Source organism: Poecilia latipinna, unplaced genomic scaffold, assembly GCF_001443285.1.
Source record: "Poecilia latipinna isolate Pla-1442-1.1 unplaced genomic scaffold, P_latipinna-1.0 Scaffold1206, whole genome shotgun sequence".
Lineage (NCBI taxonomy): Eukaryota > Metazoa > Chordata > Actinopteri > Cyprinodontiformes > Poeciliidae > Poecilia > Poecilia latipinna.
In genome coordinates this window covers 48,385-74,014 of record NW_015113822.1, presented here as the reverse complement: position 1 = coordinate 74,014, position 25,630 = coordinate 48,385, and the positions used below count along the sequence as shown (strand labels likewise).

The 25,630-nt window shown below is 37.7% G+C and overlaps 2 protein-coding genes across 3 annotated transcripts; one reads left to right on the top strand and one right to left on the bottom strand.

Moving 5' to 3' along the window:
• Positions 1 to 856: 856 nt before the first annotated feature.
• On the bottom strand, positions 857 to 6,355 carry cyp2r1 (cytochrome P450, family 2, subfamily R, polypeptide 1). Its single transcript, XM_015053846.1, has 5 exons — positions 5,341 to 6,355; positions 4,759 to 4,900; positions 4,021 to 4,653; positions 3,584 to 3,913; positions 857 to 2,742 (listed from the first exon to the last, which is right to left on the bottom strand). The coding sequence occupies exons 1-5, from the start codon at positions 5,575 to 5,577 to the stop codon at positions 2,525 to 2,527; spliced, it is 1,560 nt and encodes a 519-aa protein (XP_014909332.1). The 5' UTR covers positions 5,578 to 6,355; the 3' UTR covers positions 857 to 2,524.
• Positions 6,356 to 14,657: 8,302 nt separating this feature from the next.
• calca (calcitonin/calcitonin-related polypeptide, alpha) lies at positions 14,658 to 17,613 on the top strand. Of its 2 annotated transcripts, XM_015053847.1 has the most exons (5): positions 14,658 to 14,722; positions 15,150 to 15,238; positions 15,511 to 15,636; positions 16,702 to 16,877; positions 17,172 to 17,613. In XM_015053847.1, the coding sequence occupies exons 2-5, from the start codon at positions 15,156 to 15,158 to the stop codon at positions 17,177 to 17,179; spliced, it is 393 nt and encodes a 130-aa protein (XP_014909333.1). In that variant the 5' UTR covers positions 14,658 to 14,722; positions 15,150 to 15,155; the 3' UTR covers positions 17,180 to 17,613. The 2 variants fall into 2 exon arrangements, with proteins under 2 accessions (XP_014909333.1, XP_014909334.1); XM_015053848.1 differs by lacking the exons at positions 16,702 to 16,877; positions 17,172 to 17,613 and adding an exon at positions 16,147 to 16,690.
• Positions 17,614 to 25,630: the final 8,017 nt, after the last annotated feature.

Sequence of the window (25,630 nt, the reverse complement as noted above, 5' to 3'; positions counted from 1 at the left end):
TAGCTCGACATGATTCCCAGTTGCAACAACCAGATTTTACATTTGGGCCAGTGCTTTTTGGTGTGTAGACCTCTTCCTTCTTTCTCCGAACAAGCAGTGTCTCTGTAGCCAAAGAGCTCTGGTTTTGTCTTATCCTTGTTAACGACCCGTTTCGAGAATGGATAATCTTTCTCTTGGATGTTCTTAGGAAGCTGCAGTTTGGTTTGAAGGTGTTTTTCCTACAAAGGTGGAATTCTTCCTCAACTGCAGTTCATGTCTGTGCAGAGCTTTAGTAATGGTTTTCATCGAGGTTAAGTCATTCATTTCTGTCTTGGCAGATGTTGTTGGGTCTTTAGACACATCTGTCACTAATTTTCATTACAGGCTCTTTCACCTCCACGCTCTGCCAAACTTGTTCTGTGGTTTGCTGCTTTCTTTCAATTTCTTGATACATTTCGTTAGTTCTTGACACTTGTAATTGTGTTTTATGTAAATTGGGAAAAACACCTTCATGTTAACTTGATTTTTTTTCAACTGAGAATTGACTGTGATCTTAACAGGGTCAGTTCCTAAGGCAGCTAAAAACTTGGACTTTTGGAGTTGTTTTGTGGAATGAGGCTTCAAAAATATATGTAGGATGTTTTTAAAAAATGAGTTAAATATTCTTTACCACCACTTTGGTGCATAATATGGTTATAAAAGGTGAAACATGAATCAAAGGATATCATGCCCATCTCTAGGAAGTCTGTCTGGAAATATTCCATTGAGTACTACTTTAAAATACTTCATATTTATAGATCATCAGTTGTGTTGTGCTGATTCTTTATACACTGAACACTGCCAGCATATAATACTTATTATGGTGGCTAAGAACCACCTATATATACTAAAGCAACGTCCTTAAAAATACTAATATTTTTGAGAGAGCTCACTCTCTCAACAATATTTTTCTAACAGACCACAGGCAGTTATTCCACAGCTCTGCAAGCAGTAACCAGAATTTTAAAAGTCTGCTTTTCTAACATCCTGCAGTAGCTAACTTTGCTGCAATGCTAACATAAACAATGCTAATCAGAGGAAAATGATTATTCTGATCCTTAAAACAAATCATAGAAAATGTTATTTATGTTTTAGGCAATTTCTGGTAAGCTTCACAGAGTTGGACTGCTGTCACAGCCAAACATTAGCTACTAGGTAAAATTTAAAACTTCAACAGAGATCATGCTTCCTTAGCTTCATGTTAGTACAGTGGATGACCACCGTAGTCAAACCTGAACTTGTGTTGTCTGATGTGTGAACCCTCACCTGTGTGTCAGGCATACTTAGGATAGTTACTGTCTGCAAAAATCTGCAATTTACATCTGTCATTAAGCTAATTATACAGTGCTTTGCCTCTTGCCTTAAAGAAAGAACTAAAAATCAATTTGAAGTTGGCCTTTTGATGCTTATGAAGTCCAGTTGTAGTCTTTTATGTCTTCTTTTCATTCTATTAAGTTATTAACATTCCTAGTCAAACTGTATTTAGGTATCCCAGTATACATTTCAAGCAACACATCTACTAAGTATTAGATTCTAGAAACAGTTTGCACTGAACAGTGACTTTTTCACTTCAAGTTAAAAAGAAGAAAATATTTTTTCTTTTTGCTTAGACAACGTGAGCCCAAAGTTGACTGAGTTTTCTTCAGGTTACATTCTGTGAAATGTTTCTGCTAGTGACACATCAGAACAGTTGGAGTTGTTAAATTGATAATAGCATACAGCTGTGAATAACACAAAGGGTCATTTGGGAAAAAATAGCTTTTAAGAATAACATTTTTGAAAGGAAAGGAAGGGCAAGCTTATGAATACACACACAAAAAAATAAACATGTACACTACCAGGATTGCAAAAATACAACAAACATGTCACATATAAACACAATACGTTATTAGTACCGATAAGCACCATTTATCAGAAACCAGTCTTGCAAAGTCAGTTTCTAGAAATCCATCAGGGTTACATTTGCTTTCTAAGAGAAAGATTTTCCACATAGCACTATCCCTGGAGAAAGGTTCAGAGTCAGTCCAGATGATGTAAATCTTGGTCTTAAGCCAATTCCAATACACAGTTCAGAACTTTCTTGGAAAGTCCGTTAGTCCCATTTGGCCAGACAAATGCTGTATGAAGAGCTGGTGTCATTAATCTCCCCAAAGCTGTCCTACAACATCAGTGCTATGAACCATCATTGGTGTACATAATATAAATCATTGACCTAAACCATCGCCGCTGCGCCAAGGTTCACAGGCATTTCGTTTCTGGTTGCAGGAGCTCAGGGAATTGAATCAATAGCCCATTCGTGCTCCCAGGATGTCCAGTCAGCTCCTGGCACCTCCCCTGCTGTTCAAAAGTACTGTGCAAACATGCATATATGTTTATAAAAAAAATATCTGTAGCACTCGAATAAACTGATTGTTTGTGTTAAGATGTCAGTGGACACATGGATCACCAGAAGTCCTCTTGGAAGATGAATATGCACAGGTGATTCTGTGCACTGCAGCCGACGAACCTACTTGTGGTAAGGAGTGCCTTCGGAGCATTGAAACATCTGCTGCCTGCGGACAGCACAAATGGAGTAAGGTTTGGGCTGTAGGGTCATTCCAAGTTTGGGAGTTACAGTTGGAACAGTTCGTGGAGGGAACTGAAGGTGAAACCTCTGCAGCAATGTGGTGAAAAATAGGAACATTTCCATCCGGGCCAGCTGTTCACCCACACAGTGACGCCTCCCTGAAAATACAAAATGTGCTCATTTAAACTCGTGGTCATGCAGAAATAACTGGAACATGTGGCTACTATGTCCTCAAGTCCAAACAAGTGAAAGTTCATAAAACCACTACAGAAGGGAATCATGCGGGTTTTCAGAGAGAATGAATGTGTGTGAACGTGTGTAAAGAAAAGTTCTCCACATGTGGACATAAACATATATGATAATACATGCTGGCTGCACAAGTACACATAAAGCAGACAGCAGGTACTTAATGAGTATTCACTAACAAGACTGCAGGATGAGCAGGATACTGTAGATCTGTAGTTGAAGATACATTTTTAAATTTGTTGAGCCAACAGATGTTAAATTATAGCCCCACTGAACCCAAAATTACAATACAATTTTAAAGCCTAATCAAAATAGTATAAAAGTAAAAAAAAAAAAAAAAAAATCAGAATTATTGTCTTATAAAAATAATATTATTACTGTCAAGTGAAAAAAAGAAATTTGTTTTAGAGAAATAAGGGAGAAAAGAGAAACTTAAATAAAAATAGTGACATAAATCTAAAAGTTGTGGGTTCCCAGGTGTAACATGCACCTGGCAACTACAGTAAACTAAAGGTAAGATGTAACCTAAAAGCTGCCTTCCATTCAGTCATTTTTGCTTTGCCCACATTATAAATAGTGACAATGTTTTAGGTGTAATTTACTGTTCAACAGTTCCAGGTAGTAAGTAAAATAATTTAAAAAAAATAATTTATAAAATGCCTAGAGAAAAAGGCACATTACCTATACAAAGTGGATGTTTCTTTAACAAAAATCTCAGTTTTCATTTCATAGGAGGAGCACAAGAATACTGACCTAAAGAGAACGGAAGGAAGGCCTCACGCCTTATGAAGTTGCCGCTAATGTCCAGAAACCTTTCTGGTAAGAAGATTCCTGGGTCGCTCCAGTACTTCTCGTCAAAGTGCACTGAGTAGAGGTTTGTGATCACCATGGTTCCTTTAGGAATCGAGTACCCCTTAACTTTCGCATCCTGGGAGGTAGCTCGGAAGATACCAAGAGGCACAATGTTGCAGAAGCGAAGGATCTCATGCAAAACAGCCTCCACGTAGGGCATCCTGTGCTTGTCCTCGAGAGAAGGTGGCCTCCCGTTGGTCAGCACACTGTCGATCTCTCTGTGCACCCTCTCTTTGCATGGCAAAACAGGGAAAATTACTCTTTTGTTCAAAACAGAGAAATGCATTTTGATCAAACCCACTTGTTTTAATGATGGTACACCTTACACTTACACTTACCTTGTATGTTGGGGTAGAGGGCCATGTACAGCATAGCCCAACGCAGGGTGTTGGTTGTGGTCTCTGTGCCGGCGATAATGAGCTCCCCCACGGAATAGATGAGGTTCTCGTAAGTAAAAGAACTCCTGGGATCTCTTGCGTTCTGCTCCAACTCGTCCAGATAGGCATCAACATAGTGACGTGGTGCATGGGGCACCCTGCCTTGGGAAAATCCTGTTATAACCTTCTGCAGGAAGTCGTACACCTCAGCAGCATTGTGGAACAGCTTCTGGTGTTTTCCAAAGGGCAGATATTCGATCCAAGGAAAGGCGTTGTAGAGGAGAGCCCAGCCGCTGACGGCCAACTCCACGTTCTCACTGAAGATCTCGATCATATGCTGGAAGTTGCTGTCATCGTAGGTGAAACGCTGGCCAAAGATGACCAGATTGGTGATGTTTGACACGGCGTTGGTCACAAGGTGTTTTGGGTTGAAGAGTTTTCCCTTGTACTTGTCAATCGAATCGACTAAGAACATGCACTCTTCCGTGATTCTTCGCTCAAACAGTTTCTGGCTGCTGCCATAGTAACGGAAGGAGTTGCAGGCCAGCTTGCGATGATCAATCCAGCCTTTCCCGTACTTACAGTTTAGAAGACCTTTGTGAAATGAGAAATAAAAACAAAAGGAATTGCATCATTCAACATCCAACCGCTGTCTCATTCTATGAACTTGTGTATGAGAAACATAAATGGGCAGCTTACCACCCATTTTGGTCATTTTATGAAATAGTGGCAGAGACGGCCGATCAGCAAAAACCTCACTCTGGTGATAAAGGCATTCTTTCACACAATCATAACCATTTAATACCACGGTCATTATGCCTCCCAGGTCAAGACTGAAAATCTGCAAAAGAAACAGGAACATGAAGTCATTTTTTTTCTTCAGTCACACATTTATTATTTAAAAAAATAGGGCTGAATTAACTAAATGCAAGTTTGCTTTCTTTTGTTTTTTGTTTTTTGCAAGTTGTTACTCACATGCATATTTTTATGAGAAAATATACATGCATTTTCAAATAATATGTATATATATAAAAAAATAAACAACCCTGCATGGCTAAAAGGATGTCTATGTGGCTTCTTGGGAGGAGATTTTCATTTCTCGGAGTTCCTGATTTGTCAGCTGTCCTGCTCCAATCAAATCCTCCAGTCTGCCAAATGTTAGGGCGAGTCTCCTTTGTTCGTTTCATAGCTAATCCCAAGACTGTGCACGCTCGAAAGTGCGAAGGAGGGTTCATGCCCTGCACGGTTTGCAAGCGGCGCTCCAGGGAGTTCGAGTCTTACCTGCCCGTGAACTTCGCTTTGCCTCTTGAGAAAGACGTGCGGCTCAGTAGCGAGAGAAAAAATGTTTCCTATGATAGGAATGGGAGATGGACCGGGAGGAAACCCAGGGGGTCTCTTCTGCTTGACGAGCTGGCGCACCAGCAGGAATGCGAGGAGAACGAGAGCCAGGCAGCTCAGAGCGAGCAGCGCCTCCGCGCGGGTCACCGGCATCAGGGACGGAGATTTTAGGGAAACCATCTTTGCGAAATGCTCTCCTGGCTGCTAAAAAGCTCTGAACCGATCTCGGTTTCTCCTCCGAGGAACTGAAGCGCATATGTATCATCTTGCATTTATTCTATCCCCCGCCTCTAAGCCCAAGATTGGCCAGAAAGTTAGAGTCAACTGCTGATGAACTTTGTTCTGCTCTTGATCAATAATCTCCCTCAGTTAGATGGTTATGAAGTGGACTTTTTAAAAGGTCATTTAAAATGACTAACAACTCTTGCAATCTGTACAGCCACCCCCCCATGCAAACTGATTTTGATAATAAAATATTTTAGATCTCAAAAGCTGTCATATATCTAGACTTAGACAAACACAGGCAACAGTGCATGTTCAAGGATTATCAATGGCACATGACATAATACACATCAGACATTTAATTGGAAATTTAAATCTGTTACTGAGAAAGAAAAAAGAATTAGCCTCACGTGCATGTTAAGCAATCCTTGTTTTTAGGATACAATAAGAGCAAAGGATTTTGCAAGGACTTTGGGCGCAGCTTGCTTGAGCGAAAAATGCTGGTGTCAGAAGAAAAGGTGACATAAAAGTGAATTTAAAATGTTCTTGCTGCTTTAAAGTTTTTAAGTAAGCAACAGACTGGTTTTACGCCCACGTTATTGATTAATGCTACCGTCCTAAAACTGCAATAAAACAAAACTAAAATTCAAAAGCAATAAATACCTTTGTAAATCTTTCATGACTGAAGTGTTTAAATGTTTTGTGTTTGTGAGTGCATATAACTGGCAATGAACAGAGGAAAATACACTTTTTTTTAGACTGTTTACAGGAAAGCACTTGTGTAAACTCCAGTTTACTGAATTTATTACACTGTCAAAAGCATTATTATCATTACATTGAAGTTAAACAAATTAAATTGACCAATAATTGCAAAAAATATGAGCAACACTGCTTTAGAGACCAAATTTCTAGCTAGACTGGTATTTCTAGGAAGTGGAGGGAGACGTGTTTTTTGGCTAAACTAAACATCCGTTGGCAAAACACAAAAAGCTATTGACAAAAGAACAGATTTAGCAAGAGTTCTTTGGAAAAGCAAAAATAAACATCAAAATTGTGACTGGACTTTAGGAGAGAAGTCAACATTTTAAAGTTGACATGATGTCAGTGACTTCAATAAAACCAAAGACAATTGAAACACATTTGTCCTAATATAATTTTTTGAACATCGTACTCGTGTTGTGCTCATCACAGTCTGGTAACATAAATATTTTTGAAAGATTTTAACTGATCAATTAAATTAAATGATAGTACGGATATATTTTCTATCTTAGGTGAGTCTTTATGTACATTAGATTAATTATTTGAAATCATTTTGAAAGGTAACAGCATTTTGGAAAATATTTAATCTATAACTGAGAAGAAACAATAAAGATGGTATGTAACTCTACCTATCTACATTCTGAAGTCTTGATACTGACTTCCACATAGCTAACGACATAACGAGTTCCCGATTTAATGTAGTTTTGAGAAATTCTGGTTAAATGTTGCAAGGATTTTTTGCAAACATTATCCCAGTATTCTGCTGCAGGTTGTTTCACGCCAACACAATAGAGGTTAGGTGAGATTAAGGTATACATGCAGAGGTGAAAGGTGAAGGCATGTGCTGCATTCCAGACTTACATGAGTATGCTGAAGGCCAGCAACTCTGCAGAAATGTGAGGACAGGATGGCACTGTCTTACTAAAAAAAAAAAAAAAAAAAATGGGGGGAATTTTTAAAAATGCATATTTTTTTTAAGCAGACGATTTAAACTGAAAGTGCTCGAAATGTCATGCACCAAAAATCTGCCATGCACTGTGGCTCATTATGATTAGTTTATTAGTCGAAGTTGCATCTTTCTGTACTGAGGCAGGTGGTACATTTCTCTTTTTCCATCTTTCCAGATACCCCAAAGGCTCCTGAAGACCTCTCAAGTCATTCAGATTTGTTAGGATACTTATTTAGCATATTCCCTCAAATGACTTAGCTTTCTGGCAGCTCTCTGAGTTAACATCTGGTTGTCATAATGTGGAGCCAATAACCAGAGCCAAATGCTGAAACAAGACTCTGAGACAAGGATATGACAGAACAGAGTCCAGTTGTGCAGTAACTGTCTTCAAGCAACGAGTGGAGATCTCACGCTATGGAGGGAAGAGAAGAAGAGTCAGCGATTATTATGGCAGAGAAGGTATTTGGACGAACGTCTGGGAGGGAAGTGAGAATGTTAAATTTTACCAGAGAAACAAAAGCTGTAGAAGGCAAATTTATGTTGGTGAATCTATAGAGCAAAACTGGAGGTTGTAATTGAAGAGACAGGAGATCTTGAAGTAGCCATCACCTTCCTGTTGCAATTTCACTCAATTAAAATCTCACTTTGCAGACAGTCTGGGCTTTCTTCCATTTCTAATCCTCCTGTTCAGTGAACTGAAGGAGAAGTTGCAATGTTGTTGTAATGCTGATTTTCTGCGCCGTTTTAGAATTATAATCTGCTTGTACTGTAAGCAACGGGAGCGGAGTAGGTAAACAAAGATGTTCAATCCGCGTTAGCCAAATATTTAATTAACGTTAACAGCCATCTTGTTCGTTCACTTCTGTCTTTAGGGAATGATTGTTTACAGCACAGGCAATTCCCGTTAAACTTCGCAGCGCTCAACTGGCACATTACACATGTCACAGCCAAATGTTATTGACCAGGTAAAATTTGCCTCCAGAAAGCAATCATTTCTCAATAGCCAAGCATCTTGACCCTCTGTGCAAAGCAACTACACAGCAAATTTGGAAGTGTCAGATTTCCAGTGCAAGTGTTGTATGTTAAAAATACAGTGTTAATTCAACAACATGAGTGTTAGCTCCCCTAACACTCACTAAAGAGTTCCAAAGAGTTAAACAAAAAGCAATCCAGTCCAGTGTTGATTTCTAAATTAACTCCAACAGTCTAATTCAGCACTCAGTCTGGTGTTGATTTAGAAATCAACAGACAGTTCCTCCCACAACTGTAACATATTTGTGACAACACATCAGGGAAGGAGCAACAGAAAGGGTAAAGATTGCAGCAGACCCCCAGCCTGGACCTACATGGGGCCCAGATGGTAGGCAGAACATGCCATCAGGGACCCAACTTTTCTTTATAATATCTGATGAGAACTAGTAAGGAAAGCTCTCTTGTTGAAACCTGTGTACGATACCCCAGTAGGTTATATAGTAGGGTGCCCCATTGTTGACTCATGGTTGCTAAAAACCTTACCAGACTGACTGATTTTAGTGACATAGTTAGTGTATCGATTCATATACATAGTTCGTTTAACGTACATTTATTTGTTTGGATATCACAGTATATACGACTGTTTATTATCTTAACCAAACATTGAAACTGTCAGGAAAATGTGGAGGCCATTTAAGTTAACATTATTTAGCTGAGGAGGTCGTTTTTTTTTAAGTTTTTGGTTGTAGACTGCAAAATGGGTGAGTGGCTGTGCTGGACCATTGGCTTGATCGATGCCACAGGTGTCAAACTCCAGTCCTGGAGGACCACTGTCCTGCAACATTTAGATGTGCCGCTGCTGCACCACACCTGAATACAATAATTAGGTGATTAGCAGGACTCTGGAGAACATAGCTACACAATGAGGAGGCAATTAAGCCATTTGACTCTGGTATTTTGTACCTGTGGCACATCTAAAAACTGCCAAAATGTTTTTTCTTTGTTGGTGTGTCATGTTGGTGACTGAAGCCTGTTATGATGACTTCAACACATTTCTTCAGACAGGTTGGCACGACTTGGCAAAATTTTCTATAAGCTGACTAATTTCTTTAGTAATTATTTCTGACTTTTTTATGCTTTATCTTGTAAACCAGGTGGGCAGAGTAATTTGAATGAATGTGACGGTGACACACACAGGTGAGTCTGATTAGTTTTGCTCACACTACTTTTTAAAATATTTATTATCCTAATGTTTCTGCTATATTTCCTGTTTTTCCTTCCAGGCTGGAAGTCTTCCTCCTTCATGTTGGCAAAAACAAGAGCAGCACCAAAGACACTTCACCATCAGTGCTCACAAGACCATCCATGGCCGCTTCCAATGAACTTTCAAAGCACACTTCACCTTCAGTGTAAAGTACCATGAATGTATGACCTTTGTTGTATATTGCTGTCAGTGCTGTTTGATGTTTTGAAATAAAAGTAGATTACATACTGCAACTGGTGCTGGTGTTTTTGTAGCATCTAATGTGGCATCTAATGTCTTTTAAAATGAATTTGGGGATTATTGATGGCCAAGAGTTTCTGGGGAAAAAAGGTTTTAATTGCTCTAGTGGCTTTTATTTGGTAGTAAATTGACAAAAAAAAAAGTGAGTAATGAGAGAAGGGGAAGACCGGGAAGCGATCCCACAACAGCCGCATTGAAAACTAGAACCTCCATATGTGGGTTGTGCTTAACCCCTGCACCATGTTAGATTAACACATTCATAGTGTTAACTTTTGACAATATACACTAATGTTGGGTAGATTAACACTGAAGTGTTTTTGATTTCAACTACTGTGAGTGTTGATTCAACTATATCACAAATAACACTTTCAAAAGTGTAACTTCTACTTTCAATGTGTTGAATTTAACTCTGTAAGAGTTGATGGAACACTTCAAATTTGCTGTGTACCATTGTTACATTTGGAGCAGGAAGGAGAAAGCTTTTGAACTGACTGACAAATTGTCCAACATGTAACACAACCTGAACAAAACTATATACATCTTTAACATTCTTCAGTTTTTAGGTGGCAAAAAAACAAACATCTTCTGCGATGGACCAGTAACCTGTAGGAAGATATAGATACAATACATTTTGCTTGCTGACTGCTGGGCCCGGGTTCAGCTCACTGTGACCCTAAATGAGGTAAAGTGGACAGCAAAGAGATTGGTGAAAGGAAAATTCGGTCTTTTGGTGGTTCCAGTCTTAGGCGTGATAAACACTGCACACCCCACCACAAATCTGCTGCCTACCCCATAGTTTCACAGACTGAAACTGCCAACGGCTGAGCAATGACTCCATTTAGAAAGAATTTATTTTCCTGTTTTACTCCAATTTGGACTATATGTGGTAGTTTTATTATATGGATCTTTTGACAGCAGTGCCTCCCCAATAAATTCTTTCCTATCCAGGAACACTGGGATTACTAAGAGCATGGGGCAAATCTCCTAACAAAGCCTTTCTCCAAACAGACGTGCAGGCCAGAGCCTTTTTTCTAACAACTTAATGGCTGTGCCAGCAGCAACAAGAGGACTGGTAATCCCTACGTAACTTCTAGGCAGGTGTTTAAATGTTAGGTTTGTAATGGAAAGCAGCTGTAGCATACTTCACTTGATGACTATCTATTACTTATACATAAGTGTCCATTACAAAGTGCTCTCTTATGTCCCTTACACACTTTTGAAACACAAACTGGATTGTTCATAGTGGGTAGAGGTCCCTTAATCACTTTAAAGTTTTACTAAATACTTATTTCCTGTTTAATCAGCTGGTCAGATTTACAGCCCCTTTACACCAGATTTATTTTCCACACATATTCACTTTTGCATCGGGTGAATAGGATTGGTCATTTTGACCAAATATTATGAAGATGTGGCCTGTATCTTTCTGTATGATATTTCCAAGGTCTCCTCATGTATGTGTGGGTTCTCTCCAGGTACTCTGGTTTCCTTCCACAGTCCAAACACGTGATATAGATGGATGGATGGATGGATGGATGGATGGATGGATGGATGGATGGATGGATGGATGGATGGATGGATGGATAGTTACAACTAATGCAAAGTTTCACAATGGAAATGCTTTATATCAAAAGTTTTCAGCTTACAGTTCTCATTATATGCCCTTTTATCAGATTTTAGGCCAGTTCTGGTTTCTTAGAGCCATCAGACAATTGAAGGACCTTTGACTCTTGTTTTTCCAGCTGCAGTGTATATATATATATATATATATATATATATATATATATATATATATATATATATATATATATATATATATATATATATATATTTGTTCTCGAGCCCACGGAAACCTTGATGTTTCTGTTTGGATGAGCTGCCAGCAAATTCAACTGAGACTGTCTCTGACACGTTTTGCAGCGAGTGACGCTGCCCTCTCTGTCAAATCTGCTCTCTTGTGTTGTAATTATTTCTCCAGGCCAATTCATGCCGAACTTCCGGATATGTGAGAAGTGAGAGCTAATTGCAGACAGCTCAATACTTTTTTCCCCCCTTTGGAATTAATTTTCTGTGCATCAGTTGGTTCTCATTGGTTAGATTATTCAGTGATGAACGAGAGCGTTGGAGAAATATTAAGTAAGTACAAAATCCATCTGACTAATTAATGAAGTGCATTACATTCTTGTCTTATAGATGCTTCTGTGTAGTTCTGCATTGCTGTAATTACATTAAAATGTCTGAACTCTTAATTCTACTGTTTAGTTTGTATTTTTGCTTTCAGAATTGTTTTGATTCCTGTGTGTCAAAGTTATTTATTTTCTCCTATCACAATACTGAAATAAAACTTCATTCTTTTATCTGCAGACTTGACTAGTGTAATGTCACGTTATCTGCATGGTATATTAAGAAGGTTTCCAGTTGATCTAGAACATGCCAGTCAAAATCCTACATAGCACTACCAATGGAGACAATGTTACTCATTTTCTGGATTTTCTGGATATTACAAACACTGCTTGTAACATACAAATCCCTCAGTGTCCTAGTTCTGTCCTAAATTATTAGGCATTTAATAATTTAAATGCCTAACCATCATGGTTTGCCCATCATGGTTTGGGCATGATGTCCTCAAGGACATCATGCCCAAACCACTCGGAAGGTGTTTGGTTTTTCCTCTCAAGTTCAGGACAAAAATGAAAGTAATGCTGTCATTTTCCAACCTTATCGCTTATGAAATAAGCTTTTATTTATTTTTTTAGCTGCATCCTAGATGCTAAAAGCTTACTTACTTTTAAAACTAAATAAAAAAAATAAAAAAAACATTTTTCTTTGTTAAACTTTTGCTTATTGAGAAGGTTCTCAAAATTTTGTGGCTGTGTAATTAACTTTTTTAGTATGTACTCCTTACCTTGACCTTTTTTTTTTTAAATCTCTGTTAAATCTTTTACCTGCAGCTCTGTGTTGTGAGCATGCTCAGATGGAAGCAAGACAATTAACAATCATTACCAATGGCATGTCTTGCTCTGATGCCTCTCACAATCAGGTTGTAATGGTGTGTGGAGGAGCCAGAGGCTACTTTAGTGCTTCTTTTACGTGGCCTGCAGGTCTGCTCAATACCACTAAAAGGCCCATCTACTGAAATGAGTTTTTCTTGTGACGTGAAAACTAACATGGAGCCAGAATGCTTTATGAGACATCCTCCGCTGTTGTTACATAAGGGGAATTAGAGGAAGGCCCGGAACCAGCGGCAAAGTAATTTGCTTGAAGAAGCTGGATCGACATCAAAGTAAGGAAAGGGGTAGTTTAGCGATGAGACCTCCCTGTGATACTATTAGCACACAAATAAACAAGACATAGTAAATTAACTCAGTCCAGCAATTACTTTTTGACTGACCAACTAATTGCTGTGATTTTAGTTGATCAGTTTTCTCTGACGTGGCAAATTTTACTGACTCATGCGCACATGTTCAGTTCCAGAGTCCAGAGGTGTTTAGTACACAATCTAAATGGTGGGATTCATTCCTAATCTGTTTTTTGTTATTAAGAGATTCAGAAAGATAAGAAGTTTTGTTTGTAATCTTTCTATAGCTATTCCAAAGGATTTAAAAGCTTGTCTTTGGATTTTGGCACTCCAGTCCAAGTACCTCAACATTCACGGGAGAGACAAAGTCTCCTGTTGTTTATTCAGAAGGCCAACTCTGCCCTAAGAATTATTTTAGGTGTATAGGAGTCCTCTAATGAAGGGATAGACCAGTGTCATGTCTAAACTGACATGACACTTTTTGGAAAAAAACATGACAATGCAGTTTTCCTATGACAAACATTGTCATAGGAAAACTGCATTGTAATTCTTATAACACTTCATGTATTATTTTCCTTCAGGAGATTGTTTGATGTTTCCATTTCCACTTTTATGTTTTTTTCTTTTGTATTTTGCAGGGCTGTCTTTTCCTTTCTAGATTACAATGACATGATGTGTCAATAAATGACAGTAAAAACATTCATTTCAATCTTGTCAAGACTCTTGCCACTGACCTCGCACAATTACAATTTACAAAATCAAAACCCTACCCAAAAAGTTTCAAACAAAACATCCCTCCATAGTTCACTGTTATTTTGACAACATGACTAATCAATTTGACTGTCTTAAGCGAACACAATGAAACAAGGAGTTGTCATTCTGAAGCTCTGACATGTTCATTGACACAGATATTTGCTTTCGAGAGATTAACTAAGTATATTGAGGAAGAGACTGGAGTTCGCAGGTAATCCATTGTGTTTTGCTGTTTGTACAAATTGTTTTGAGAAATGCAATTACTGTCTTGCAAATGTCGAAAATGATATGAGAAATGCACCAAAGCAACCGAGGAAAAACCGTAGATAATGGCAAATACAGAAATAATTAAATCTGACCAGCATTATGAAATCATCCAGGATTTCACCTCAGACTCAAACAGACTTACACAGCATTTCCTTCCAGCGTCCTCCTCTCCCTCCTTAGTTCTGGTTGTGCATTGCTCTCTACTAAAAGGAGACCTTGGCTTTCATGACTGAAACTTCTGAAACTGGATTTCAGCTTACCAGTACAATGGCATTCATGAGTTGTTATTTTCACAGGCATAAACGTTATTATCTTCCACCCCCTCTTATTCAAAACATTGACACACCTTTGTGATTTGAGACCATGCAGCAAATTGTATTTGCATACCAGTTCTCATTTGCTTGCAATAAATTGCACAGGATCTCTGATTGGTTCAAAGCTTTGGGGCAAAGCATTGGCTTGTCCAATGACGTATAGTCAAGTGTTTACTCAGATATTAAAGAAATCCATGGGGGACGTATATAAAACGGTGCACTGTGAGAAAGCACAGCAGATTCACAAGTCAGCTCGTCGGTTACGACTTCAGACGATCTATAACCACAAGGTCAGTATGAAGATAAGATTGTTTACCTTTCATAACTGTTTTTATCATTTGCTGTTTTTACAGCATGCAGTTTTAAATGTGATGCAGTGTATTTTGAGGAACTTGAGTAACTTTTACTGTACAAAGGGAGGGAAATGTGACTCTGGTGCATTTGTGTTATTTGCTTAATTTGTTTAATAGACAAAACCCCATTTAAAGCAGTACAACTCCACTGGTCGACTGAGCAACCTCAGAAATCCAGACAGAATGGAGGAGAGAATCAGATTAGGACAAAATGTTAAAATATGAAGAAGCTTAAATCACATTTGAAACTGCAAAATATAAACCAAGCTTAAATATGTATATTTTAAATGTCTTTACATTGGAACAAAGTGGAGTTAAAGTCTTCTTTGCGTGCACCAACAAAGCTGACTGTTTCTCTTCACAGGGAATCATGAGCATGCTTAAACTCAGGACGCTCCTTCTTGGTTATGCCCTTTTTTTCTGCCAGATGTCCTCGAATGCGGCACCATCCAGGTGAGAACTGGAGCATGCTTTCTGCAACAGTTAGACATTTTCAGTTAAGTAACTCGGTTAAAAGAGAGTTATATATATATATATATCGTTTGAAAACACTGAAATGTTAAAACGTCTTCATCTAGACAGAATTGCTTGTGTCTTTAAGATTACAAGTATCACTAAAAGTGTATTATCTTCATTTGAACAAGTTTTTGATCTTTTTACCTAAAACGTTTGTGTCAGAGGCAGAGAGACCAACGCAATAACTGAATGACTGTTTTCTCATCTAGCAAGGAGTCCATGTCGGATGGGGTCACACTGTTAAACAAGGACGCTGAAACGTTACTCAGAGCTATCAAGGAGTTTGTGCAGATAACCTCAGATGAACCAGCAAAGCAACCAGCTGACGGGGAGAGGTACGGCTTGAACGTTCCAGGTCATCTTAAAATAGTCAATCCTTTCTGTTGATCTAATGGAACGTAACACGGTTCTGTGTACAAGTCCAACAGTTTGAGCTTGGTGATAATTTTGAAGGTATACAGCGAGGTTTCTGAAACGTCTGGGAGGAATCAGATGGAATGGATGACCTTCGTTCGTTCATATTCATTCATTCATCCAGTCAGTCAGTCAGTCACTCATTGCTGTCACATCAGTTTTACATAGGTTGTTTGCAGTTCAGCATGAGTTTAGAATAGTAATGTTTGCATGATGTCAAACATCCCAAAATATGCATGACAGACAAACCGTAGCACAATGGCATAAAAACTCAGCTGTTTCATTTTGGTTAGCATCATCCACCTTTTAGATTTGTCTGCATGCCTGTATAATATCACATAGAGCTGTTTTGTAAACGCATGTAGCCGAAGGTCGATATCTGCATGTTGCTGTCCTGTAAGCCTTTGCATGTTTCTCTCCATCTCCAACAGCTGGAATAGACCCGTGTCAAAGCGCTGCACCGGCTTGAGCACGTGTGTGCTTGGCAGACTGTCCCAGGATATTCACAAACTGCAAACCTATCCTCCCACCGATGTGGGAGCAGGGACCCCCGGCAAGAGAAGAAGCCTTCCTGAGTTTTATGATAACTACATCAGCACATACAATTGAAGTTCTGAGTTTTGCAACAAATGAGTGTTATATTCGAGTTTGCTTGTTTGTCTCTCTCCATGTGTTTGTGTCACTAACTTAAAATAATAAAAGCTGATTCAAAACTGTTGCAAATATATTCAATACAATAAAAAAAAATTAACAGCTATAATTGTGCCTAGTAGTTATTTTTTCTTTGTTGCAATTGTGTTCATTCTTGGTGAATTCAACATTCATCGTCAAGCTGCTTTTATCCCTTAACAATGTTGCTGAACATCAAGCTGTATGAAGAATGAAAGAAAACAGGAAAATAATGTTATTGCTTGCATTCATTTAATCACATCAGGAATATTCTAACTTTTTGTCTTTACCCCCCCCCTTTTTTTTTTCTAAACAAGCAATTCCACAGCACAAAAACGGGCATGCAACACGGCCACCTGCGTGACGCACCGCTTGGCTGACTTTTTGAGTCGCTCAGGTGGACTTGGATACAGCAACTATGTTCCCACAAATGTTGGTGCGCAAGCATTTGGCAGAAGGAAGCGGCATGGCCTGATGCAAGACCAGATACATGGTATGTTAGTAATATGTTTTTCTAAAAGAGATAATCATGTACTGAAAAGAATAGGAAATTTCTCTTCTTGAAGATACGGGCGAGTTTGGATGAGTATGTTTTAATCAGATATGCTTACAAACATTCGGTCTTATCCATCTAAATGAACCTAAAAAAAAATAAAAAATCTACAACATCCTGACTTTTCTGCAGTTTTACAACTAACTTTATGGATGTTTTCTTTTCTCAAACTGTTGCACCCTTCAGCAAAAATCTAAAACTCTTCTTCTTCTCCCCCCACCCCCCTCTCTTTAGCTCAATAGATCAGGCTTATCTTCAGAGACAAAACCCCATCATCGTCTAGTCACGGTACAAGCACCTTAAGAAGAAGCCACAACCGTTCGTTCCAGAAACTATCCTTCACACACATGGATATGTGTCTTTCATTTAACTAAATGGTCTGCTGTTAGTGTTTAGAAAACAAAGCTGCTTAGAGTGATGAGAGCTGACTCATTCTCTCTGCCTGGACCTCTGGCTCATCTGCATTTCTGACCCGTTGCTGCTGTATTACAATGTGTCGAAATGGAAATGCTGCACTTTGCATCTGTGTTACAAATGTTAACAAATGTTCTGCGGCTGTTTCTGAACATCGATGTAAAACTCGTGCATTTTACTGTGGATGAGATAAATTACCTGTGAAAGATAAATGTTGGAATAATTGCAACTGGGGAGTAGGAATAAATAGTATTTTAGCTACTGTGTGACTGTATCGAATGAATTTTAGATCTGATTTAACCATTTCTGTCAGTTCATATTAAAAAGGTACAGACAGAGAATGCAACAGAGAACATTTTGTTTTCTAGTGGTTACAGTAAGTTACTACTTTTATATTAAATTCCACTGTGAACAATAAGAACCACCTTGACTAAAATATTAGTCTAACTTTGCAGAATTATGTATAAAAGATAATTTGTATGATGATAAATCAATGATTGCATAAAGCTTAAACCAGAAGTGCACAAAATATGACATAAAAAACAGACATACACACTTTTATCTTAATATCCAAAGTTAAATCAGACCAAATATCCCTTAATTTAGATAAATCAGAATAATATTTTTTTCTATTTGCTAAATGCCACAGTAATGAGAGAAATAATATGTCAGATATATATGAATGTCTTCAAAAGAGGATTACATACATCTCATTTGTATTTGGCAGCATTGCCTTTGTAATGTATTACTTGGGTCAAACCTTTTGGGTTTCCCACAATAGTTTGCTGGATTTCTGATCCATTCCTCCAGAAAGAACTGATGTAACTCATTCAATTTTGTAAGGTGCCTCTCTTGCATACATCTATATGTATTCTGTGTATGCAGAATTGTGCAGTAGTATGTCCTCTGTTCGCACTACTGCCATGGCTACTGCTACTAGTACTAATAATGGTAGGAAAGTCATGTGGAAAAGAGACAATGCAAAAATCAAAGTTTGACCTCAACATGAGGCCTGAACAATCAACTTCCGCTTCACTCAACTTCAACCAGATCAGCAATTTTCACGCAACCCCCAATAACTGAACAACTAGGAAAACATCTTTTTTTTTTTTTTTTTTTTTTTACCACAAGTTAATCACTCATTGACAAAGACAAAGGTCTTTATACTGACAAGAGACATTTCTGGTTTCTAGCAGACAATAGCCACTTTTAACTGCATCTGTGGACACATGTCAAAAGTGGATATTTCGATCAGGCTAAAATCAGGTTTATCACACACGATGACCTTTATCCTTCAAACCTTCCAAACTGACAAACTAAATAAATACTCAATAATGAGAAATCACAGCTGGAATCATGTGGCTTGTGTTAAGACAGCAGTATGCAGTTAAGTTCTTTCAGTGGCCTTAATTAATCTACACTTAAACCTTTTTTGTTTTATTTTTTTTAGGGTTGTGAACTCAACCCAATCAATAAAAGATTTATGCTCCAAATGATATATACTGTTGCGCTGACATAGAGTTCAGTTTCAGATGTGACTAAAGATAGAGACGGCCGTTTGTAATGTGATGGATGCAGATATGCACAAAGAACTATTTTATTGAAAGTAAAGAGGAAACAAAAAGCTTTTTGAATTTTCTTCATTATGAAACTTATTGTCCAAACTATTTAATTCAGTCTTAAAGTTGTTAGCAAAACTCATGTTATCTGAGAGACATGATGTGAGACGAGTATTTGCCTCTCGTAGTTCAAAAAAACAAAGTAAAGTAGGTTATAGTTAATTATACTTAAAGGTAAACACTTTGACATACAATCACACCACTGGCACCAGGCAAGACTAATGAAGTGATGAAGGAAACATAACTGAGTTGAACAGAATAGGGGTTTGAACTAACAACCCAGTGATCCCAGGACAAACTCCTACCTCTCGACTCACTGATGCCTTCAGAGGAATTAAAATTCAGTGTTGTTCATTAACAGCCTGGAAGTAGTGTTTGACCTCTTACTGTTTTATTCAGTTGTTCCTGTGGCTTAGCATTACATTTTCACGTTTCAGATCATTAAACATATTCAAAGATAACTAAAGTAAATATGAAAAGTGTTTCTTTTTTCCAATTAGAATTTAATTTATTAAGAGAAAAGTTATCAAAACTAACCTGGCGCTATGTGATAACCGTAGTGTCCCCTAAACCTAGCAACTATTATCAAACATTTGAATTTACAAAAGAGGATTTTTTTTTTCAGAACATAACACTGATGTTGTCATGATTTGTGTTTGTGAGCGTTGAGGGAGACGCTGGCAGGCACAAAGAAGATGATTTAATGATAAATCCAATAACAAGCCAACCAGAGTAGCACAAGGAACAGGTAGGACGACGTGGAGCGACGAATGTATGATGAGGACCCGACAAGGAACAAAGACAACAGGTGGACTTAAATACACAGGGAGGGTAATAAGGGAACTAGACACAGCTGGGATCAACAAACAGGGAGGAGAGGACATCACAGAGACTCAGAGGGGAACAGGACACAGAAAAACCAAGAAATAAATACACAGAAACACAGAACCCAACAGATGTCAAGATATGTTCAGGTTTTGCTGGAACTGAGTAAAACTCATTGGTCCATCATTTATAAGCAAGTCGTCTTATTCCTGAAACTGCCAGTCTGTCCCAGTCCATCACAGTACCACCACTACGTTTGACGCTCTGCATTTTTTTTTTCTGAAATGTTAGTTTTATGTCAAAAGTAAAGAGACAGACCAATTCTTTCTCATCTATCCACAGTGCATTTCCCCAAATACTCAGATGTTTTCTTTGGCAAATCTGAGACGGGACTTGGTGTTCTTTTTGGTCTGCAGTGATTTTGGCTTTAGAACCATCCTATGGAGGCCATTTTGGCCCCATTATTGAATCATGTACTGTATTAGATGTCTTTGGGGGTTCTTTTGTGACGGCCTGGGAGAGTTGAAGATGTACTTTTGGAGTCATTTTGATAGGTCAGCTGCGCATGGGAACGTTCACCGTTGTGCTATTTTCTTCTCCATTTAAATATAATAGCTGTAAATATGGTTTGCTTGAATCACAAAGCTTTATAAATAGCTTTGTAACCCAAACTGGTTGAAGGCAATTAGTATTTCTCATCTGTTCTTGAATGCCATTATATCTAAGAAACGAATGCTGCTTTTAGGTCTTTTACACTTGTGTTGGCTGACAGATTCTATTTATGATATTATGGCAAAAAGCACCTAGATTTCAACAGAAATGGCAGGATTTTTATTACACTATGTAGTTCCACAGGTTTAATCTCTGTAATCTCAAAAGTGAGATTGTAGAGTACCTGGGCAATAGCTTGTAGAGTTCTATGTAACTGGACTGTTAAGCCAACTTTTAACATGTTCAGTGGCAAAGAAAAAGAAAACATGCAACATAACTTGCAAGTCAAATAGACTAAAACATACATTTCTGGATTGTTTAAATTAATATAGCTTTGGTAATTTGAACAACAGAAAGAAACAATTCTGACTGAAATTAAATAATAAGAAAGAAAAAAAATCTAGTAAAAATATAAAAATATCTTGACGATTGTGCATTATGAGTTCCTGTGCTGAGCAAAGTATCATTAATTTAATTATCTTCTTCCACAGAAGTTTACACAAAACATTGACTTTATTATGTTGCTGCAATTCTAACGTCTCCAGTGTAGCACTGTCCAGAGTATTGGCCAGGTTGATAAAGACTATTGTATGAAAGTTAAAAAAACAACAACTTTAAAGTGAAAATATTAAAACAATGGTGACAGATTACTGTAAAGAAAAAAAAATCTAATTCATTCACGTTTTAAATTATGTCCTATAGAATGTTGAGCTAATGTTAAAACTAATCTTAAAACGCTGTGCAGCAGCATGCCTGTTGAAGAACTATGTGTTGATTGAGGCCTCAGGTGGATACAACACAAACATCAGTAAAATAATGGACTGGGCGTATTGAAAATATGTTTTGTAGTCCTTAAATCTGGCAATACCTCTTGTGCATTTTAAATAAACAGACCCTGCACTTCCAGTATTCTGTTGTCCCCAAATAACTATTTCATCTACCATTATTATTACAAAGACGTATTATTTTGTAAATGTTGGGGATAATACATTTTACATTTGCTCTTTCCTTGTGTTTGGTTTTCGTCTTTCACAGTTATTCATTTGTAACAACATGAATGTTCCTTCATCCCCAGGAGCTGGTGATGACAGTTCTAACAGCCCTCCTGAGGGTTGTCTCTATTCCTGCTGGGTCCATGTGTAACAGACCTTAACCTTCAAGGCTGCAAGTTCTGCTTAATTGATATGTTTGATATTGCAGTCTGTTTTTGGAGACCATCTCTTGGCACAACATCTTGTTTATTCCTCCTGTCAACACCTGCAGCACCCTGCAAGTGGCGACTTTTTTAGCCAGAAAAAAGGTCTCCTGGTTTTCCAGCCAAAACAGAGACTTTGAGAGGTAATGGCAAGTCTTGTAAGTAATCAAATAACAACAAAAGCTTTAAAAAAATTTAGTCTTGAAGACTGTAATAACAAACCTTAAATGGGTAGTGTTATGCATTTTCCAGACACTTAATGCCATTTCATAGCACAATCAGTCACCTTCAGTCATAAAAATGTTACATATGACTTAGAAGAGGCCCACGTTCAATGCTGTGTCTCATTTGATTAAAAGGAACAGAATGGAGTTATTTTTAGGTGCGAGTATCCTTGTGCTAATACCCCAGACATAGTCAGTGAAGGAGATGAGAGGTGGTGTTAGAGTTGTTCATTGATCTCAGTGGAGTTGTTTGACATCCTCAAGAGGATGTCAGATTTCTGGAGTGTCTGGAGACAAGCATCTGTCACTTTTGTCTCGTCACCATCTGGGTGCCAGTCTAGAAATAGCGAGAAGAGAGAAAATCGGTTTGTGAATCTTATTTTGTCAAGAAAGGCCAAAAAACTTTGCTTGGCAGATTTGAGGTAAAAGAAAAAGAATGTAAGATAAGACATTTTGAATTAATTTACCGTAATTTGGAAACATCACAACAGACAGCAAAAAAGGACACTAAGCATTCTTTCTGTTATGGCTAATGATTAAACAGAGTGTTGCTTATATGAAAACTGATCAACAATTTTTACTTATTCAGCTATCTCAGAACCCTTTTTGAAATTGAAATAGAAGTCAAAGAGGTCATTTTTTTTTACCCTGTATTCACATACACTATGTCACCCAAAGTATTCACTTACCGGTCCAAACCATTGAATTCAGGTGTCCAATCACCACCACTGCCACAGATGTATAAAATCCAGCCCATGGCTTCTGCACGTATTTGTAAAAGAATGTGTTTCTCAGAGGCCTACAGCATGTCACAATGAGCTGGATCCCTCCTGGAAATCTCTCTCTGGATCTGAGAAGCAGGTCAAGGGCGTGTCAGCACAGGACTTGTCTGACCCTCCTGGTAAGGGTGTGGGGCATCAGGAGCTTACTGTATGGTAGCCAGTTCATGTGGGTGCAAAAGCAAGTGACTCAGTACTTTTGGCAAAATGATGTAGATGGATAAGAAAAGAATGATGCAAGAATCTGGACTCCTCTGGGGTGTGCAGGAACAAAATGTGAACTAACCATGAAACTTCAACAAGGGGATTTTTGTATTTGCCATTATTTATTCTTTTTTTTAGGTTATTTTCTAGTTTGTTAAAAAAAAACAAACAAAAAAAACAACAACAACACCTTTTTAAGGTGTAGTTAGTAGCCTTCAAAAATTAATGGAAATGCCAGGTGTTAGCCAAATTCTCAATTTCTTAAAATTAGTTTGCTGAGCAAAGGTGTTGGAAGTTACGATTGTTGTCTTGTTTGACATAGCATCTGGTGATCATTTCATAAAAAATAAAAAAAAATCCCAGCAGTGTTGATTGCTACCACATGTTACACTCATATTCATCAGTACAAGAAATTTACTGGATCCTTTCTGGTTTCACTGTTTCCCACTCCCACTTTTACAAATGGCTTAAGATTTCATACATGTCTTAGTCTGGTGATAAATAGGACCCAAAGGTCATTGCTAAAGTAGCTGGCTGTACACTGAGCAGTCCCACTTTGCTGTGTGCAAGTGTGTTGACTGAAAGGTTGAGAGTGCTGCACACAGACATATCTAATAAATGAAGTAAAGTTGTGGCATTCATTGCTTTTAGCTAATCTTAACCTTTAGTCAATTTACCTGGGTTTTTGACAAAAAAAAGGCTGCAACAGCAGTCGAAGATCTATTTTTAAGCTAAAAGTGAACTATGCATGTCATTTGGAAATGAAGATCACAGTCTGGAAGAAGAGTTGGAAAGCAACGATTCCAAATAGCTTCAGGATTCAGCATAGAATTTCCACACTCATGTGATTTAGGGATCTGTGTCAGTGGCTGGTTTGATCTACTTTTTTTTTTTTTTAATCAAGTTCAAAGTCAGTGCAAGCATCTACCAGAACATTTCAGTGCCCTCCTTGCTTCCACTGAAATGATTACCTTTCATGGAGATGCTGATGTCATATTCCAGAAGGACATCTTACCTGGCCACACTGTCAAAAGATCCAATACCTGCTGTAATGAGCATGGTATCACTGCTCTTGAATGACCCCCAAACTCACCTGACCCAAACCCCACAGAGAATCTATTGGACCCAATATTGCAGACGGACCAAAGGCTGCTGTTAAAGAAACCTGGGTTTTCAGAGCCAGAGGCTTATTGCCTCCTTTCCATGACACACTGCTGCAATAATTCATGTAAAAGGAACTCTATATAAGTATCCTTTAATGTACTTCAACCCACTTTTGGGTAGACATTCTGAATTAAAAATAATTAAAAAAAACCATGCAAATCAAGTTTTTAACATATTGAAACCTATTGAAAGCTCAGTGTTTTTGGGTGTACAAGTATACTACTTATGCTTATCAGTTGATAGGTGAAAGAGCTGAAAACTAAAGAAATCTACTGAAGAGATTGAAATAAGGAAATAAGGAGAATAGTAACCTGATTAAAACAATAAGCATATATGGCAAACCTTCAGAAATAAAGGGAACGTGAGGAAGCAGGGTTTTTAAAAAATGTGTCCATGTTGTGCAAGGTGGAACTAATGTCACTCTGTGACTAGCTCTTTGGGATAAAAAAAAAAAAAAAAAATCCAGAGCAACACTGATAAGTTTTCTCAGCTTCACAAACACATTCTGCTGCCTTGAAGAGCCTTTTCAATAATACAACACATTCATTTTATATTCATAATGTTCTGCAGCGAACACTGCATCCAAATCTACTGGGTTTTAATTTAATATAATTTCACAGCCTAATTTGGCTTCCTGCATGTCAATGGTAATGAAGCCTTTGTATTTGATGTCGATTCCCTCCAGTTAGATTTGCCCAAATACTTTCAAGATTTCAAGATGGTGTTAAATTCAAAGAGAAAAAGAAAATCCCAGGGCTTTCAATTGTGTAAGAGAAGTGAAGAATTTGATATCAAAGAGCTGAAACACATACAATGTCTTTCAAGATTCAAATAGTTTCTTATGGTCTTAATAATGTTTATTTGCAATGTGTGCCACTTCTACATATATATCTGTTTACAAATCTTATTTTTTTTATTAATGTATCCACTTGAAATAATAATAAAGAAAGTATCTTATGAAATTCTGCGTATGCTTCATGTCCAACGGAAAAGGTTTCCATTATAAAATATACGTAATATCTCTTTACATCCCCTAGATGGCAGCAAAGAATTAACCATCTCGAGTAGTTACTTCATCAATTTTCATCCTTGTTTTCCGCATGTCAGGATTTTAAATATGCTAAATAACCCTCCCATCTTCAAAACTATTTATAATCAAGCAAAAAATAAAAATAAAAAATTATAAAAATAATAAAAGTAAGTAAATAAATAAATAAAGTATATCAAACTATCTAACTAAGTGAAACTATATATAAAACATTAAGCCAGTTCTTTATATGTGAGCCTTTGGTGAACTGATTTAGCTTCAACCAACAGCATGCTTCATCATTAAAATCCGTTAACTTCTAAACACACTGTTAGATTTGTTATCAAAGGGCTTCATTGCTTCAATGTGCAATGGAGTCAAGGCAAGGCAAGGCAAGGCAATTTTATTTATATAGCACCTTTCAGTCAAAGACAATTCAAAGTGCTTTTACAGAGAAACAATACCAATCAGACAAGAAACACACAAAAAAAAAAAAAAAAAAAAAAAAAAAACCAAGCCCAAACCAATGGG

Excerpts from the sequence above, each read along its gene's own strand:
- calca (XM_015053847.1), top strand. The coding sequence starts at position 15,156 with ATGAGCATGCTTAAACTCAGGACGCTCCTTCTTGGTTATGCCCTTTTT. Across the intron at positions 15,239-15,510 it reads TCGAATGCGGCACCATCCAG|CAAGGAGTCCATGTCGGATG; the intron begins GTGAGAACTGGA and ends TTTCTCATCTAG. Across the intron at positions 15,637-16,701 it reads CAACCAGCTGACGGGGAGAG|CAATTCCACAGCACAAAAAC; the intron begins GTACGGCTTGAA and ends TTTCTAAACAAG.
- cyp2r1 (XM_015053846.1), bottom strand. The coding sequence starts at position 5,577 with ATGGTTTCCCTAAAATCTCCGTCCCTGATGCCGGTGACCCGCGCGGAG. Across the intron at positions 4,901-5,340 it reads AAAGCGAAGTTCACGGGCAG|ATTTTCAGTCTTGACCTGGG; the intron begins GTAAGACTCGAA and ends TTTCTTTTGCAG. Across the intron at positions 4,654-4,758 it reads TAAAATGACCAAAATGGGTG|GTCTTCTAAACTGTAAGTAC; the intron begins GTAAGCTGCCCA and ends CATTTCACAAAG.